This window comes from Carlito syrichta, unplaced genomic scaffold (genome assembly GCF_000164805.1).
Source record: "Carlito syrichta isolate Samal-C Ts95f unplaced genomic scaffold, Tarsius_syrichta-2.0.1 Scaffold302519, whole genome shotgun sequence".
NCBI lineage: Eukaryota > Metazoa > Chordata > Mammalia > Primates > Tarsiidae > Carlito > Carlito syrichta.
Genome location: NW_007246615.1, coordinates 167,784 through 183,876, shown reverse-complemented (window position 1 = coordinate 183,876; position 16,093 = coordinate 167,784). Strand labels below are relative to the sequence as shown.

General features: G+C 41.1%; 1 protein-coding gene and 1 pseudogene across 1 annotated transcript in view; one reads left to right on the top strand and one right to left on the bottom strand.

Moving 5' to 3' along the window:
* Positions 1-13,130: 13,130 nt before the first annotated feature.
* The window catches only part of DTWD2 (DTW domain containing 2), a 145,753-nt gene continuing 142,790 nt past the window's right edge, over positions 13,131-16,093 (top strand). The window contains exon 1 of the mRNA XM_008056784.2: positions 13,131-13,433. Coding sequence (XP_008054975.1) covers positions 13,216-13,433 — 218 coding nt within the window. The 5' untranslated portion in view covers positions 13,131-13,215. The remainder of the gene's footprint in view (positions 13,434-16,093) is intronic.
* Positions 13,701-16,093, bottom strand: part of LOC110595520 — a 14,963-nt pseudogene continuing 12,570 nt past the window's right edge.

Sequence of the window (16,093 nt, the reverse complement as noted above, 5' to 3'; positions counted from 1 at the left end):
ATTTCTGATAACTCTTGATAATCATCTATACCATTGAAAAGCTGAAAACAGCTCTCCATAAGTATATACTAATTCTACAAATATACTTTAAAATCTTATAAAGAGGCGTGTACCGTGTAAAAGGCTTCCAAATATGACCTGAGTTTGAATTATATCTAATACCCAAGCCGAAATCGCAGTTTATGGGAAACAGGAACAATGGGTTTCTAGAGTGAGCCATGCCTGTCACAGTCACAGAGCCTTCAGCTTAGATCAGCAGAGTTCCTTTAGGTTGCTTGTGCTGCATGGTAAAAGGAGGAGGAAAATGGGGTCAACGGCTCCCGAATACATCCTAGCGGTCTCGGGGTCCATGGCCCTCCCTGATCCCTAATGCTCAGTGGGCCTCTGTGGCCAGCTCCCAACATGTGAACTCATGGATTTTTATTTAAATACATTGGGTTAGAATCCAATATCCCTTTATTAACTTGCTCAAATTGTTCTAGTTTTGGCCATTGGGAGCTCTTTCCAATGGTTCTTGCATTCCTTTGACATATCTTCATTATTATTTGTGTTTTAAAATTACTATTATTTTTATTATTATTGATCTGGAGTCTCACTCTGTTGCCTAGGCTGGAATACAGTGGCACACTCACAGCCACTGCAGCTTCAACCTGCTGGGCTCAGGTGATCCTTCCACCTCAACCTCCCAAGTAGCTGAAGCCACAGGCATGCGCCACCATGCCTGGCTAATTTTTTTTATTTATTGTAGAGAAGAGGTCTCGCCAAGTTGAGCAGGCTGGGCTTGAAACTCTGGCCTCAGACAAACCTCTCGCCTCTACTTCCCAAAGTACTGGGATTATAGATGTGAGCCACAGAGCCCAGCTTAAAATTATTTTAAATTATGTTTATTTTTATACTTCCTTACTTTCTGCAACTACAAGATGCTCAAGGTTCATTTTATAAATTTCCTGTCCCATTCCTAGAACTGGCTATTTCTCCAAGGAGCTCTGGTTCCTTTTATTAAATAGTACTAGAAACCAAGATCTGGATGCTATGTATCCTTGTTGCTTCTAGACCCTCTCAGCTGACAGAGCAAAGAGATACATGGATGTAGGCTTACTTATGCACATACATATATCTATATATAATTCTATATAAACCATCTGTGTCTATATTAAGCAAAACATGAATTTATTCTGATACCTCAGAATATGATCCATTCACAAATGCATCATTCAAATCTCTTCCTCTTGTTTGTCTGTAAGTTCCCACTCCAAAAGTGAGAAACCTAGGTCCCACCATCTGCTATCCATTACTGAATTGTTCAATTCCAGTGTATATGTACAGGAGTAGCAGAACTGTTAACCTATGCTAGCATAGGAAACAACTTTATCAGCAAGAGTACAGTGCTTATGTACAGTTTCTTTTGCCTTTAGTTTTATAGACTAAACACATTTGCTACAATTGTCTCTTAATATATAGGCAATCTTGTTTTTTGCCTCTTTGTCTTATTTCTGATCATTTACTGAATCTTGACATTTATCCTTATTAATTCTTAAGGTTTAACTGTTGACTGTCTTAGGATATATATACACACACATATATGATATATATCCCAAATAAATATATATTTATTTAAGCAAATCAAGTTTTTCCTCCTCAATTGTTATCTCTCATTGTAATATATGCCTACAGGAATTAGTAATGTAATGTCTGTGATTGACAATTGCAGTTTTGGCCAGTAAGTACAGTGGGTCCTCTGTTTCCATGGATTCAACCAGTTTCAGATCAAAAATATTAAAAAAAAAAAAAGGTATCTATTATGAACATGTGCAGACCTTTTCTAGTCATTATTCCCTAAGCAACACAGTATGACTATTTACATAGTATTTACATTGTATAAGGTATAAGTAATCTAGAGATAATTCAAAGTATATGGGGGAATGTGCACAGGTTATGTGCAAATAATACACTACTTATAAAAGCGACTTGAGTGTCTGTGGAGTTTGGTATCCAAGGGGGTCCTGGAACCAGTTCTCCACATATATCTATGGACAACTAAGAGTTGTAAGACTGTTAAATTGTCTTTGCAAGATAAATAAGAGAAGATATAGAATATTTACTTTCCAGTTACCATGGTGGTTCAAAGAACAAATGGCTTTGTTGAAGATCAGCTGGGAGATTTTCTCCTATTTACGTTTACATATATGTTCTTTTTCTTGTTTTCATAATTCTTTTGTTTTTAATGTTTATTTAAATTGAGGAAAACTATCTCAATGATAATCAGTTGTACAACTACAAAGTGTTTTAGTTAGTCTCTCAGGAATGTAACACTTAGCTGGGAAGCTTGTGTAACTTCAAAGCTTGTGAAACTCATGTTATGGAAAATTTTTACAGAAATTCAATTTGTGTTCCCAAACTGTAAATAAGCTTACCACTCTCCAATGAGTTAGTCTAAATCATATACAAAGTGCAATTTCTCTTGCTAGAAATGCTAGACTTGGTTTCTTTGATAATTGTATTTGCTAGCAAATTAGAGAATAGTGTTAATACTGGTGATTTAGAATCTGGTTTTAGTCTTTTAGTTTATTTAAATGAAGGATGGTTCACTTTTGTGATTCTCTGTTGGCAACATTTCCTTTATCATATCTTAAGTTCCAGATAGGTACATACTAGTGATATCCTTCTATTACTAGTTCTCTAAGATTTCTCCCCTCCACCATGCTTTATTTTACTTGTGTGTGTGTTTTTTTTTTAAGAGAATTGTTTAAAGCAGTAATGACTGGGCGCGGTGGCTCATGCCTGTAATTCTAGCACTTTGGGAGGTGGAGGCAAGAGGATTGCCTGAGCCCAGAGATTCAAGACCAGTCTGGGCAACTTGTTGAGATCTCATCTCTACAATAAACCAAAAAAATTAGCCAGGCATGGTGGTGTGGGCCCATGGTTCCAGCTGCTTGGAAGGCTGAGGTGGAAGAATTGTCTGAGCCCAGCAGGTCAAGGCTGCAGTGGCTGTGAGTGTGCCACTGCACTCCAACCTGGGTCACAGAGTGAGACTCCAACTCAAATAAAAATTTAAAAGAATAGTAATGGGAGACCAGGCATGGTGGCTCACGTCTGTAATTCCAGCACTTTGAAAGGCCAAGGTGAGAAGATTGCTTGAGCCCAGGTGTTCGAGACCAGCCTGGCAACATAGCGACACTTCATCTCTACAAAAAAAAAAAAGTCAGACGTGGTGGCATGCCTGTAGGCCCAGCTACTCAGGAGGCTGAGGTGGAAGAACTGCCTTAATCCAAGAGGTTCAGACTACAGTAAAACCATGATTGTGCCACTGCATTCCAGCCTGCATGATAGAGTAAGACCTGACTCCGAAAAAAAAAGCAAAGAAATGAAAAACAGTAATGGCTGTTTGTTTTCTCTCATGTATTTTTAACATTTATTATATTATTAGAGTTATTATACAATGTATTTTATGCATAGATTTCCTAATATAAAATAATTCTCCAATTTCTTTGATAAACTCTACTCCATCATAGTTGGATTCATTTAATCACTACTGAAGACAGTTTTCTAATATTATATTCATAAATATAAATGTTCTTTTCTTTTGTGTACTATCTTTGTCATATTTTTGGCATCGGGATTTTGCTAGCCCCATAAAATGATTGAATAGCTTTCCATGTTTCCATAACAGTTTTAATCATTGACATAATATATTTTTTAGATGTTTGAAATTATGCACTCACAGAATCATTTGAGCCTAGAGACAATTTCTTCCTTGATACATTTTTCATGATATTGGTCTATTCAGTTTTTTTTTTTTTTTTTAGTTGGAGTCTCACTCTGTTGCCTGGATTGGAGTGGAACAATCACAGCTCTCTGCATGCAGCCCTGACATTCCTGGGTTCAGGCAATCCTTCCACCTCAGTCTCCTGAGTAGATGGGACTGCAGGTGTGCACCATCACAAAAAAGTAGCCTGGCTACTTTTTTGACGTTTTTTTTTTTTTGTAGAGACAAGGTCTCACTGTGTTTTCCAGGTTGGTCTCAAACTCCTGGGTACAAGCAATTCTCTTGCCTTGGCCTCCCAAAGTGCTGGGATTACAGGAGTGAGCCACCATGTCTGGCCTATTCAGATCTTTTATTTTATTCTTGTATCAAATTTTGAAATTAAAATTTCCATAAAATTACCAGGAGAACCAGATATCTTGATAAATTGAGTTGAGTACAGGATTTGAAAGCAGCACAATGCCTACTCATCTGGTCTTCTTTGTACCCAATACTGCTAACTTCTTGAACTATTAATGTCTATTCAGCTCTGTGTATAAGAAGATGGACAAGTTTCCTGACATTGAATATCTTTGTTAATGATACCAATTAATTTTTAATTTTTATTTATTTATTTTAAAGATGAGGGGTACAGTTCAGGGTTAGGTGTGCAAATGTTCATTATGCAGGTACCCTTGTTGATGAGGAGTGCCCCCTCCCCTGGCAGTTTCCAGCGCCAGTACTGCCAATTGCTTTCTTTTTTTTTTTTGAGATGGAGTCTCACTCTGTCAAACCGAGGCTGAAGTGCAGTGGTATGCTCATGGCCACTGCAGCCTTAACTTGCTGGGCTCAGGTTATTCTTTTGCCTCAGCCTTCCAAGTAGCTGGAACTACAACTGTGTGCTTACCACGCCTGGCTTCTCTTTTGATTTATTGTAGAGACGAGGTCTCCCTAAGTTGCCCAGGTCGGACTTGAACCCGAGCTTAGGCAATCCTCTCGCCTTGGCCTCCCAAAGTGCTGGGATTACAGGCTTAAGCCACCACACCTGGCCTCAATCCCTTTTTTATAGTATTATAATTGTTCAAGGTCAGCTTATGAGTGAGAATATATGGTACTCAGTTTCCTGTCTCTGTGATAGGTTACTGAGTATGACTATAGTTAAAAAAAAAAAAAAAAAGGAAATTGTTCATAGTTTTTTTATTTTAAACTATAGTCCGCCCCTCCAACGGTCTGAGGGAAGTGAACTGGTCCCCTGTTTTAAAAGTTTTGAGGACCTCTGCATCCATTCAAGTTGCTGTGAAGTCCATATGTTTGTCCCTCTTTATGGCTGCATGATATTCCATTGTGTATATGTACCACATTTTAAAAAATCCAGTCCAGTTTCGATGGACAGCACGGTTTTTACTGTTGTGAATACTGCTGCAATAAACATGTGTGTGCAGGTATCATTTGTAGAATGATTTGAGTTCCTCCAGGTATATTCCCAAGAGGGGTATTGCTGAGTCATATGGAAGGTCAATTTCCAGTTCTTTCAGAAATCACGCTGTCTTCCAAAGATGTTGTACTAGTTTGCATTCCCACCCTCAGTGTTGAAGCATTCCTTTTTCTCCACATCCTTGCCAGCATCTGTTGTTTGTTTTATTAATGATGGCCATCCTGACTGGAGTTAGGTGGTATCTCAGTTTGGTTTTAATTTGCATTTCTCTGATGACCAATGAGGCTGAGCATTTTTTCATGCATCTGTTGGTTGCTCATAGTCTTTTGAGAAGTATCTATTCCTGTCTTTTGCCCACTTTGTAATGGGGCTGTTTTTTTTCTTTTCAGCACATCTGAGTTCCTTGTAAATTCTTGATGTTAGGCCTTTGTCAGATATACAGTTGGCAAATATTTTTTCCCAGTCTGTGGGCTGTCTCCCTGCTCTCTTAATGTTTTTTTTTTTTTTTTTTTGCTTTGCCGAAGCTTGTCAGTTTGATGAGGTCCCACTTGTCTATCTTATCTCTTATGGCATGGGCATTTGGGGTTTTGACTAGTAATTAATTGGTTGCCAGTTCCAATTTCCATAAGGATGTTTCCTGCATTTTCTAAGATTCTTATAGTTTGAGGTTTTACATTTAGGTCTTTTACCCATTTAGAGTTAATTTTTGGGTATGGTAATAGGTAGGGGTCCTGTTTCAATCTTCTGCATGTGGTCAGCCAGTTCTCCCAGCACCATTTACTGAATAGGTTCTCCTTTCCCCAGTGGTTATTAGAGGCTTTGTTAAAGATGAGTTGGTTGAGAAATTGAGGTTTTGCTTCTGGGATCCTATCCTGTTCTGTTGGTCTGTATGCCTGTTCTTGTACCAATACCAGTGTGTTTCGATTACTGTAGCTTTATAATGAAGTTTGAAGTCTGAAGTGTGATACCTCCTGCTTTAATTCTTTTACTAAGGATTGTTTTGGTTACTTGTGGTTGTTAGTGTAACTTTTATTTTTTGAGTCAGGGTCTCACTCTGTCACTCAGGCTGTAGTACATTGACACATTCATGGCTCACTGCAGTCTCAAGCTCCTGGGCTCCAGCAATCCTCTCACCTCAACCTCCTGAGCAGCTGGGACTACAGGTAAGCACCACCACGCCGGGCTCATTTTTTGATATTTTTTGTAGAGACAAGGACCTGCTATTTTGCCTAGGCTGGTCTTGAACTCCTAGGTTCAAGCAATCCTCTTGCCTCAGCCTGCCAAAGTGTTGAGATTACAGGTGTGAGCTATCACACCTGGCCAACCAATTTATAAATTCTCGAAGTTACTAACTGTATGATCTTGAGTAAATTACTGAATCTCTCTGTGACTCAGTTCCTTTATTTGTAAAGCAGAGGTAATCATAATATTCAGCTTATATGATTAATGATAATATTATGAGGAATTTAGTGAATTTAAAATGCATTGTAGAATGCCCAAAAAATGAAAAGTTTTCAATAAATGTGCTTCTTCCTAACAGTAATTAAACCATTAATGGCCTAATTTAAATTGCATTTTTTTCTAGACTAACTAAATTATTATATCTGCCAAGGTCTTTGTAAATTCTAGTTTTAATCATTTTACATCTATTTTTCCTATTTGGTTTTTATATTTACTTATCACCTCATCCCAACATCTTATAGAATTTAGGACTACAAAATGAGGAAAGAAAAAAGAGTTATTGTGGTAATAAATGACCGGTGACTAAACTGACTTTTTTCTTTTCATTGTCAAATTCCTAACCTTTTTTTTTTTTTGAGTCGTGTCTCACTCTGTCACCCAGGCTGGAGTGCAGTGGCAGGATCACAGCTCACCACAGCCTCAACCTCCTGGACTTAGGTGATCTTTCTGCCTCAATCTCTGGGGTAGTTGAGACTGTAGGTTTTGATCTCCAAATTGGATTGTGGTACATTTTTAAAAACAACAATACATAATCTAATAAAAACAAACAGCTATCAATTTAAAACATGGAAGAGAGGAATCTTAGTGATATTCTTTTCATATAAAAAAGCCTCATTATTTTAGGTAAATTGCAATGGTTCTCAACTTTAATGTTCATCTGGATAACCTAAGGAGTGACAGATTCATTAGGTTTGAGGTAGAACCTGGGATTTTTTTTTTGAGTTGGAGTCTCACTCTGTCGCCCAGACTGGAGTGCAGTGGCCGCTCCCGGCCACCGCAGCCTCGACCTACTGGGTTCCGGTGATCCTTCCGCCTCAGCCTTCCGAGTAGCTGGAATTACAGGCACGCGCTACCACGCCCAGCTGATTTTTTAAAATTTATTTATTGTAGAGATGAGGTCTCGCTGCCCAGGCGGGTCTCGAACCCGCGGGCTCAGGCAATCCACTCACCTCAGCCTCCCAAAGTCGTGGGATTACAGGCTGAACCACCGAGCCCGGCTGAACCTGGGACTTTTATCAAATAATTATAAATGCTCCAGAATGGACTCCAAACATTCCAGATTGAGAACAACCTATGAAGTGGAATGTTCAGTAAGTTTGAAGTCAAGAGGTTTGTATTTTGTACCTGGCCATTTTCCTCTCTGAGCCTCAGCTTTCTCATCTGTAAATTTTAGATTAGATCAGTGGTTTTCAACCCAAGCTGCAAGACAGATTTCCTGGGAGTACTGATGCTGTAAATTCTGATTTAATCAGTTTGAAGTTCTACAGGTGATTCTAATGTAAGCAAGGCTAAATAATCCTTAGAAGCTGGGTGCAGTGGCTCAAGCCTGTAATCCTAGCACTTTGGGAGGCAGAGGCAAGAGAATTGCCTGAGCCCAGGAGTTTGAGACCAATCAGGGCAACTTGACAAGAACTTGTCTCTGCAATAAATCAAAAAATTAGCCGGGCATGGTGGCGATCGCCTGTAGTTCCAGTCACTTGGAAGGCTGAGGTGGAAGGATCACCTGAGCATAGCAGGTGGAGGCTGCCGTGGCCGTGAGCGTACCACTGCACTCCAGCCTGGGTGATAGAGTGAGACTCCGATTTAAAAAAAATCTTTAGGTTCTCTTCCTGCTCTAAAATCAGATATTTCAAATAGTTAAATTGCAAAATTTGCCAGTCATCTGTATTGAATTAAAAAAGTGATGTTTTGAGTCATAATTGCACTGTATCATCCAGGTTGGAGTACAGCGGCATGATCACTGTTCACAGCAGCCTCAACCTCGGGTCCACCTCAGTCTCACCCGAGTAGCTGGGACTACAGGTGTGCACCATCATGCACAGCTAATTTTATTTTTTGTAGAAATGAGGTCTCACTATGTTGCCTAGACTGGTCTTGAACTCCTGTGCTCAAGCAATACTTCTACCTCAACCACCCAAAGTGCTGGGATTATAGGTGTGAGCCATGTTCACATGCCCTGAAGTTTTAAATTTTAATTGTTTAATTCCCAGTAGGGATATTTAATGCAAAATGTAAACATAAGTATCTCCTGTTATAAAACTAAGTGGTGAAACAAATTCAAGCAAATAAGATGCTTTAAAAAAAAACAATCCCTTGCTGGGCACAGTGGCAGGGTCTGGAGTCCCAGATACTCGAGGGGCGGAACATTGCTTGAGGCCAGAAGTTTGAGCCTTGCCTGGGCAACATATTGAGTCCCTGTCCTTATTAAAAAAAAAAAAAAATCCCATAGGTGGAAGAACAAAATTACATATGGATAAGGAATAATAAATATCCAAGTTAATTAACCAGGATTTTAAGAATATATGAAAGCCAATCTGCACAGCCAGCAAATGTAAAAATTAGAGTAGATCCCTGAAGAAAATCAGGCAGAAAAGCAAACACATCTTTACATAGAGCTAGTATAAGGGCGCTTAAAGAAGAAAAAGGACAGGCATTCTACCAGTAGTATAACAAATGAAGAAATGGTGCAGGAGATTTTGGTGACAAGTTGTGGGAAAAGCATTAAGCTGTGAAGGAAGGCCCTTCCAGGAGAAAATGAATCTCAGCCTAGGGGTAGAGGGAAAGAAGACCTCTCTACCATCAGCCAAGTCACTGAAGAACAATTTACATAAACATAATCATGACAGATGTACTTGAGGGACTTGCAATTAAATATAAGCATCACTGGACTCACTTCCAATTCACTTAAAAAATATTAGAAACAAATCTTAAGGAAAGGTCATTCAAGGAAACCAAGGAATGGAACTAATAAAAACCAACTTCCACTTATATTACTTGGTATTAATCAGACCATAATTAGGTTTTGATGTCTAGTTAGTATTCTATATTTGTCTTCTAAAAATAGTATTTATATGTTAATTATGTAGAACATTTGTAAGCTATAAGAAAAACACATACCTAGGTGTGTCTATGTCAGCATCTTGATACAAATATTGATATTTTTGTAGTATATATTCCCATTTTTTCATATGTAGTCTGTATGAATTTGCAAGCATAAGTTTAGGTGAACAAATTTATTTTGGGCAGAATTTTGGCTCCTATGATCTTCATCCTCTGGTGCAATGTTTGTAAATATGTTACTTTACACAGCAAAAGGAAATTAAGGTTGCTAGTCATTTGACTTTAAAATAGGGAGAGTATCCTGGATTATTTGGGTGGAAATGGAAGTGGAAAAGAAAGGTGGAGGGTTGGTAGGAGAGATGTGTGAGAAAAGGAGGCAAGAAAGATTCAAAATCATGAGGAACTTTTAGCCCGCTATGGCTGGCTTTGCAAATGGAGGAAGGGAATCATGAGCCAAAGAACATGGGTGACCTCTAGAAGCTGGGAACAGCCCTCAGCCAGCAGCTAGCAAGAAAATAACAACCACAAAGAACTGAATTCTGCCAACACCCAAATGTGCAAGAAAATGATTCTCCCTTTGGGCCTCCAAAGGAATTCAGCCTGCCAACACCTAGATTTCAGTGCTGGGAGATATGTCAGCTTTCTGACATGCTTTTGAGCCCCTAAATTTGTGGTAATTTTTTTTTTTTTTTTTGAGTTGGAGTCTCACTCAGTAGCCCAGACTGGAGTACAGTGGCCGCTCCTGGCCACCGCAGCCTCGACCTGCTGGGCTCCGGTGATCCTTCCGCCTCAGCCTTCCAAGTAGCTGGAACTACAGGCGCGCGCTACGACGCCTGGCTACTTTTTTGATTTATTGTAGAGATGAGGTCTCGCCAAGTTGCCCAGGTGGGTCTCGAATCCGCAGGCTCAGGCAATTCATTCACCTTGGCCTCCCAAAGCGCGGGATTACAGGCTGAGCCACAGAGCCCGGCCAATTTGTGGCAATTTGTTCCACACCGATAGAAAATGAATACAGCAAAATATGTCATAAGTTTATTTCATTTAAATCAAAGTTTATCTAATACCAAATCTTCATTCTGCTGGACTGGCAAGACATTCAACCTTACATTATTGACACCCTTTCCCCTACCAGTGACATGGTATCTCTCCCTCCCCCCACAATACCAGGGAGTAGTACTGAGATTGTCTTCGGTTTTTACCATCCAAATTCCCCGAGGCAAAGAAGCATAAAGGTCTGGTTTTCTACTAGGAGTTGGGAGATAAAACATAAATTAACAGATTGTCTTGCCACTGGTAAACTGGTTATATCCCTTAAAGAATACAACCAGAAAATGGCATTTCATGGCTACTGGGTAAAGGTAATTATTTAGCTCAAGGGGGAGTGAGACATGACTGCTTGCATTCCTCAGATAAAAAGTTTTTTTCTTGTTACCACTCATCTGCCCTCATACCACACAGTTGGGTGTCCAGAGGGACCATATATAGCTTAAGAGCACATACTACCGCCTGAAATTAGAGATGAGCAGTTAGCTCCCTTTGGTTTAAAGATAGTCACATAAGAATTTAAGGTTGGGCTCAACTACTGACTGTAATCCCAGCATTCTGGGAGGCGAAAGTGGGAGGATAGCATGAGTCCAGAAGTTTGACACCAGCCAGGGCAACACAGTGAGATCTTTTCTCTACAAAAAGCAAAACAGAACAAAAATTAGCTGGGTGTGGAGGCACATACCTCTACTCCCAGCTATCAGGAGAATGATGCAGGAGGATCACCTGAGCCCAGGAGTTGGAGGCTGTGGTGAGCTGTGATTATGCCACTGTGCTTCAGCCTGGGCAACAGAGCGATACCCTGATGGTGTGTATGGCAGAGGGCTAGATATGGCAAAAGTCATGGAGGTGAAACAGTTATGAATTAAGAAAGGTGGATTTATTAAAGGGAAGATGCATTGTGAAGGGCACAATGGGCAGGAGAGTAGTGAGAGAGAGTTTGCTGTCTGTTTGCAAAGCGAGAAAGAGGCTGGAGGGGTGTTTTATGGGGTTTAGAGGGTGGGAAATTGTCTTCAGGGGAAGTCTGCAAAATAAATTGCCAGAGGTTTGTGAAACTGATTGTGGTGTTTTGTTTCTTTAAGAAAGGATTAATTAGCAGCAATAGTTGACAGTTTTTTGTTTACTGCAAATGTTTTATTGCTGGCTAACCACCTTTGTGACCCTTGCTCTTATCAGATTTCTTTGTAACATTTGTAAAATCTCATCCTGAGATTTTCTTTCTCAATATAATTTACCCAGTTGATGCTGGCCTACTTGGGCTTCATAGTCCTTCACACCTGACTCAAAAAAGAAAAAAAAAATTAATTTTGGCACCCAAAGACTCAGTTTTCCAACCTAAATCTGTAGCCAAGATGAATTTTCTGATTCATCTCCCTTCCTACAGTTTCTGGATTTTGTTTAGCTTCCAATCCCAAATGGCATAAGTGCCAGTTCTTTCTGTCACACTACATCTATTACTAGGTGGGTGTTTTAGCATTTTTTCTATCCCTCACTTAGGGTACTCCAAACAAAACAAAACAAAAAGGCGTGCGGCTTCCTGGGGAAAAGAATACAGGATAGTTGAAAACAACAGCCTTGTATTCTATTCACAAAACTGATTTCAAGATTACTGAAAAATCTAATAGTGAAATAAACACTTTCTTTATGAAATACAATATCGCTTTATTACCCTGTGTGAGGTCTACTTTGCTTCATATTTAATCCATCACAGCAATACATCAAGATAATTGTTACTACAAAACTTAACTCACATGATTGATGAAAATCAAGATTAATTCTGTTTAAGTGTTGTGAACTGGTAGAAGTAACATAAAGCATTAATAAATAAAAATAAATCAGGACCTATTTTGAGCAAGTAGCATTTCTGACTTCATCCTAATGCAGACTTCATTTCGGCTTTAAAAAAACAACTGAGCTATTGGGTTATACTGCTGTTATCCAGTAGCTATATATACTTGAGCAACGTGGTTACCTTTCTAGGGCTTGTTTTTTCAAACATAAAACCTATATGTACCTCAGCCTAGCTCTTCGACTGCCTCCTGATTCCCGGGGGCTGTGGATAATTTAAAAATCTCATTTAACAAGTATTTGGTGTCTAGTGTAAAATAGTATGCTTGATGCCAAGAAGAAATACCAAAGAAGTACAAGACACAGGACACAGGTTCCTGCCCTTGCAGAGCAAGAAGTTCCCGTAGTTAAGCAGACCGGCCGTGAGGGCAGTTTTCAGTGGGCACGATCTCTCTTTTGTTGGCTTTTAAAAACCAAGGACATCAACTGCTGCAACTGCTATGCACGCACGCTCACAGAAACCCAGCAAATTAGTAAACTGCCATCCCAAGGCGTAAAATGCAGAATTCGATCTTATTTTCGCTTTTAAAGGGGCTGAATCAAGCGCGTTAAATCCGGTTCCTAGTACTGGGATGCCGTCACAGATGCTACCTAATCTCACCTGCACCCCAGCACCGCCCACACTTTCTTTCCGCGTTCCAGGTGAGAAGCGCCCCTGGGCACGGACCCGTAGGCTCCTTCCTTTCCCGCAGCAGGGCGGGGCTCGGGCCTGGGCTCCAGAGACCCGCCCCCCGTACGTGGCGTGCGTACGTGGCACTGCGCGGCGCGGGCCGGTTTCTCCAGCGGGTGGCGCCCCCCGGCGGCAGCGGGCCTTCAATGCGACGGCCTGGCCGGAGTGCCTGCCATGGAGCCGCAGAAAGAGGCGCGAACACTCTGGGAGCCCGTCACGCGGCCGCCTGGGGGCTCAAGGTCTCAGACGCCGAACGAGGAGGAGCGGCGGGAGGGCGGTGAGGCGCCGGCGGCGGCAGCTCTGGGCGCAGAGGCCGACCACGCCAGCGCGCACGGGCTGTGGGAGCTGCCAGTGGAGCCGGCGGAGCGGAGGCCCGAGTGCGGCCGCTGCAGGTGACCGCGAGGCCGGGAGCGGGGACTGCGGCCGGCGCGGCCTTCGGAGGCGGCTGCGGCGCCCCCTGGCGGGGAGGCGGCGGCTCGAGCGGCTCTGCGCTCGGGGCGGCGGGGTCAGCGGGTGGACCTTGGATCCACTGGGAGACGCCTGGTGCAGCTCGTTAGTGAGAAGCCGTGTATCTAGGGTCATGCTTATTTAACCCTACTCCCTGCAAGGCGTGGAGGGTGTCGTGGGATGAGCAGACATAAGTTCTGTTTTCCAGAAACTTAGCGAGTCTGATGCGGGAAGTAAGGCGTAATGAGAATAATACTTGGGATAGTTGCACTTTCAAGCTTCAGCTGCATATTCATCTCGCAATAAGAAGACATAAAGTGGATTGGAGGAGAGAGACAAAGCAGGGCAGTTACTGCAGTCGTTAAGATTGTATTCAGAATTCTGAATTCAATAAGTAGAAACACTTATTGAGCACCCACTCTATGCCAGACACTGAGCTAGATCCAGGGAATGAATGCAGCGGTGAATAAGGCACTTATTAAGAAGGAATTGGGGGCACTTACAGGCTAATTAAGAGACAGTTTATTCAGCAAGCAGTAAGAAGGATAACTAACATTGAATGCTTGCAATATGCTCAAATGTTTTAAGTATTTTGTGGGATACCTCAGTGTGCTGGTGTTCTTCAGCTTGTGAGATTTGCTTCGACTGTTTGTTTAATCTCATGCAGTTCAGATACACCACTGTCTTTACCTCCTGGGTGTGCAGGGGGGTTATCGAAGGTCTCCAGCTGTTGTATATCTCTCTGCTGCCCTTTGCAATGTGATTATTAGATAGTGCCTCTACTTCCTCACCTTGGAATCACTCTTCAGCTTGCTATCAGATCCTACAGTGCCCTGAAATGGCTGTCACCAAAGTCAACAATCACCTTCATGAGATGAAATCCAGTGGATCTTTTTCTGTTTACATTTACCAGATCTTCTGGCAGCATTCCTTAGTTAAATCCTCATTTTTCGAAACACTTCCTTTCTTTGGTTTCCCTTTGATTAATTGGACTTCTCCATCCTAGTCCTTCCTTCATCTGTTCTGCCCTAACTCCAGATGTTGGGTTTCTTCAAGTCTTGATTCTAGGTTCTCTTCTCTTCTATCCCTGCAAACTTCCCAGTTTTCATGGTAAAATTTTCATGGTGATCTTACCAGTTTTCATGGTAAATTATCACCTATTCTCCAGTTTCTTTAGCCCAGACTTGTCTCCTGAGCACCAGACCTGTGCATTCATTTATCAAGTGTTTATTGAATACTTGCTAATAACTGGCAATACAGTGAAGTCTATGTCTTTGTGGAGTATTTATCCTGGGGATACGGTTAATAAACCAGCAAACAAGCAACCAAATATGCAATTACAGACTGGAAAAAAAAGCAGTGAAGGAAAGGAATGGGATGCTATGATAGAAAAATAGCTTGATGGTGTCAGGAAGATAAGAAGAATCCAGCTAGGAGAAAAACATTCCAAGAAAGGGAACAGAAGGAGAGCGTGTGGTTGAATGTCTTTAACACTTGAGTACGTGGAGGAATATCTTACTTTGGACATTTTGGCCTTTTCCCGGGGCTGGATTGTAAGACCTCAGAGGATAGGATCTTGAATGTAAAGCTGTCATTGTATTTTCTAGATGTAATGCGTATAGTTGACACTCAGTAAACATTTGAGGAGGATGGAAAATTTGTGTCTAGAAGGGACTGTGAATTTGAACATAAGGATGTGTGAATATATTCATTTAAAAAAGTTGTCTAAAGGAGTTAGGAGATAACATTTAAAAGTGTTTGGAGGGGTACTGGACATGGTGGCTCACACCTGTAATGCCAGCACTTTGGGAGGTGGAGCGAGAGGATTGCCTGAACCCAGGGGTTCGAGACCAGCCTGGACAACTTGGTGAGATCTTGTCTTTACAATAAATCAAAAAATTAGCCGGGCATGGTGATGCACACCTATAATTCTGGCTCCTTGGAAGGCTGAGGCGGAAGGATCACCTGAGCCCAGCAGGTCTAGGCTGCTATGGCTATGAGTGTGCCACTGCACTCCAGCCTGGGCTGTGACAGAGTGAGACTCCTACTCAAAAAAGAAAAAAAAAAAAAAAGGAAAAAAAAAATATATTTGGAGGGGTTTCAATAGGATGCTGTAAGAAGTGTTTCAAATATATTAAGTCCAAGGCTAAATTTCTATGCTAGCTTTATTATGTAGTTTTTGGTATATTTAGAACTTTTAATTATAAATTCTATATATAGTTTAATGATTAATCTTCTATGTTTAGCAGAGATTTATACTTTTTCTTATATTTTTTCTTTTCTTTTTTTTGAGTCAGGGGTCTTAACTCTGTTTCCCTGGCTGGAGTACAGTGGCATGATTGTGGCTCACCTCAGCTTCAACTTCCTGGGTTCAGGTGATCCTTTCACCTCAGCCCCCTGAGTAGCTGGGACTACAGGTGTGTGTGCCACCATTCCTGGCTAATTTTTAAAAATTTTAAAAATTTAAAAAATTTTAAAGATGTAGGGTACAATTCAGGGTTAGGTATACAAATGGTCATTATGACCACTACACTACGGAAACCAAGCGCTTGGTGGCTCAGCCTGTAATCCTGCGCCTTTGGGAGGCTGAGGTGAGTGGATTGCC